The sequence below is a fragment of the Calidris pugnax genome, unplaced genomic scaffold (assembly GCF_001431845.1).
Source record: "Calidris pugnax isolate Ruff unplaced genomic scaffold, ASM143184v1 scaffold120, whole genome shotgun sequence".
Lineage (NCBI taxonomy): Eukaryota > Metazoa > Chordata > Aves > Charadriiformes > Scolopacidae > Calidris > Calidris pugnax.
Window position 1 is genome coordinate 116,144 of NW_015090867.1, and position 2,537 is coordinate 118,680.

Here is a 2,537-nt window from a genome sequence, read left to right on the forward strand (position 1 = left end):
GTCTCCCCTCAGCCTCCTCTTCTCCAAACTCAACATGCCCAGTTCCCTCAGCCTCTCCTCATAGGACTTGTTCTCCAGACCCCTCCCCAGCTTGGTGGCTCTCCTCTGGACACGCTCCAGGACTTCAATGTCTTTCCTGTAGTGAGGAGCCCAAAAGTGAACACAGAACTCGAGGTGAGGCCTCACCAGTGCCATCAAATAGAAGATTTCTTGGAGGGGGAAAGAAGAGAGGAGGAGGGGTGGAGGTGCTCGGTGCGTGGGTGTTTTGTGTCCCTCATCCCCTGCAGTGGAAAAGGCAGCGTCCCCCCCTGTGCCACCCTGTCCCCCCTGTGCCACCCCACCCCAACTTTTGATGGCGGCAAAACACCAGCAGGATGTCTCTTCAGCAGCAGCCCCCAGCCATCAGGGGGACAAAACCACCCCCAACTGAGCTGTGGTGGCTGCAGCCGAAGGAGGGAAATCCCTGGCACCCTCCTCCTCTCCCCCGTGGCCCCCACTAATGAAATCAGAGAGGGTTTGCTCGGGGACACACGGCGGCACGCAACGCGACAGCACGCTCGCCAGGTCGAGATGCCTTTCCCCAGCCTGAGCTTCTCTCTGAGGATCCTTAGATGGTCCCAACCCATCAAGCACCAACCAGCTCCCAACCCAACCCAGCTCAAGCACCACCAAAGAGCTCAGTGCGGCCACGTCCGACACAGACATCTATTTTATGTCATGAGGCGATGCCGTTTTGGGCTAAATAACGAGTTTGTGTTTAAATGATTGAGGAAAGGAAAGGATGGCTCTGCCAAGGAGATGGGAAGGAAGAGGACAGCGATGCTACAAATGCACACCCGAGACCCACCACCGACACGCACGAGGGTGACAATGCCTTTCCTCGAGCTCCTTTTGCAGAGCTGACAAAGGATTCCCAAAGCCACCTGCAACCAGGGTGGGGAGAGGGGGTTATTTTTAGCCCTCTTTTACCAAAACGAGCTTTTTATTTTTACATGGACCTGATGGAGCGGGTCCAGAGGAGGGCCACGAGGATGATCAGGGGGATGGAGCACCTCTGCTCCGAGGACAGGCTGAGGGAGCTGGGGTTGTTCAGCCTGGAGAAGAGGAGGCTCCGGGGAGACCTAATAGCAGCCTTCCAGTACCTGAAGGGAGCCTACAGGAAGGCTGGGGAGAGCCTGTTTAGAAAGGCCTGCAGTGACAGGACGAGGGGCAATGGCTTCAAGCTGGAGGGGAACAGATTTAGACTGGAGATGAGGAGAGGGTTCTTCACTGTGAGGGTGGTGGAGCACTGGAACAGGTTGCCCAGGGAGGTGGTTGAGGCCCCATCCCTGGAGATATTCAAGGAGAGGCTCGACGAGGCCCTGGGCAACCTGGTCTAGTTGGGGGTGTCCCTGCTGACTGCGGGGGGTTGGACTAGATGGCCTTTGGAGGTCCCTTCCGGCCTGGGCAACTCTATGATTCTATGATTCTATTTTAATTGCAATGTTCTCCCGGAGCTCAGAGGAGCCCTGCACGCACCCAGGTGGATGCAGACCAGGGTTTGGGGAGGGTTTTGGGGTTGGAGGCTCGGAGCTCACCTGTCCAGGGCGATGGCCGTCATGGAGTAGATGCTGGCGAAGACGGCGGCGATGGGGAAGAAGTTGTGAAACTTGCAGTAGAGCAGCCCGTAGTACCACTCGTTGTGGATGGCGTAGGTGAAGTTCACCACCGTGTTGAAGGCGGACATGGAGGCTTCGGCGAAAGCCAGGTTCACCAGGAAGTAGTTGGTGACGGTGCGCATCCTCTTGTGAGCCAGGATGATCCACATCACCACCACGTTCCCCACCACCGACACCACCACGATGAGGGCGTAGGCGACGGCCCACAGGGCCACCTGCCACGGGGGCTGCACGAACTGGTTGGAGAAGGACTCGTTCAGGGAGGCGTTGAGTAGCCACCGGTGCTCCAGCTCCGCTTCCAGCGGCAGAGCGTCATCCATCGCACCAGGACGCGGCCGGAGCTGGCACACGGATGCTTTGGGGTGCAGGTTCCTCCTGGTTCAGGGAGCAGCAGGAGGAGGGTGCGTGGATGTTATGGGGTGTAGGTTCCTCCTGGTTTAGGGAGCAGCCTTTTTGGGGTGCAGGTCCCTCCTAGTTCAGGGAGCAGCAGGAGGAGGGTGCGTGGATGTTACGGGGTGTAGGTTCCTCCTGGTTTAGGGTGCAGCCTTTTTGGGGTGCAGGTCCCTCCTAGTTCAGGGAGCAGCAGGAGGAGGGTGCGTGGATGTTACGGGGTGCAGGTTCCTCCTGGTTTAGGGTGCAGCCTTTTTGGGGTGCACAGCAGGTTCAGGGCATAGGTCTGGGCACAGGGTGGAGCCGGATTGGGGTACAGGACCCTTCTGGTTCAGGGTGCAGTGGGTTTGGGGTGCGTGGCCGGTCCGGGGTGCAGGTCCCTCCTGTCTCTGGGTGCAGCTGGAGCAGGGTGCCCAACCATGTCAGGGCACAGCACTGGTTTGGGGTGCAGGTCCCTCCCAGTTCAGGCACAGCCGGACTGGGATGCAC

At 58.9% G+C, this 2,537-nt stretch overlaps 1 protein-coding gene across 1 annotated transcript in view; it reads right to left on the bottom strand.

Annotated features, from left to right (window-relative positions):
- The window catches only part of TACR1 (tachykinin receptor 1), a 33,510-nt gene extending 31,220 nt beyond the window's left edge, over positions 1 to 2,290 (bottom strand). Inside the window, exon 1 of the mRNA XM_014945466.1 lies at positions 1,578 to 2,290. Within this exon, the coding sequence (XP_014800952.1) occupies positions 1,578 to 1,978 (401 nt within the window). The 5' untranslated portion in view covers positions 1,979 to 2,290. The remainder of the gene's footprint in view (positions 1 to 1,577) is intronic.
- Between the last annotated feature and the right edge of the window lie 247 nt (positions 2,291 to 2,537).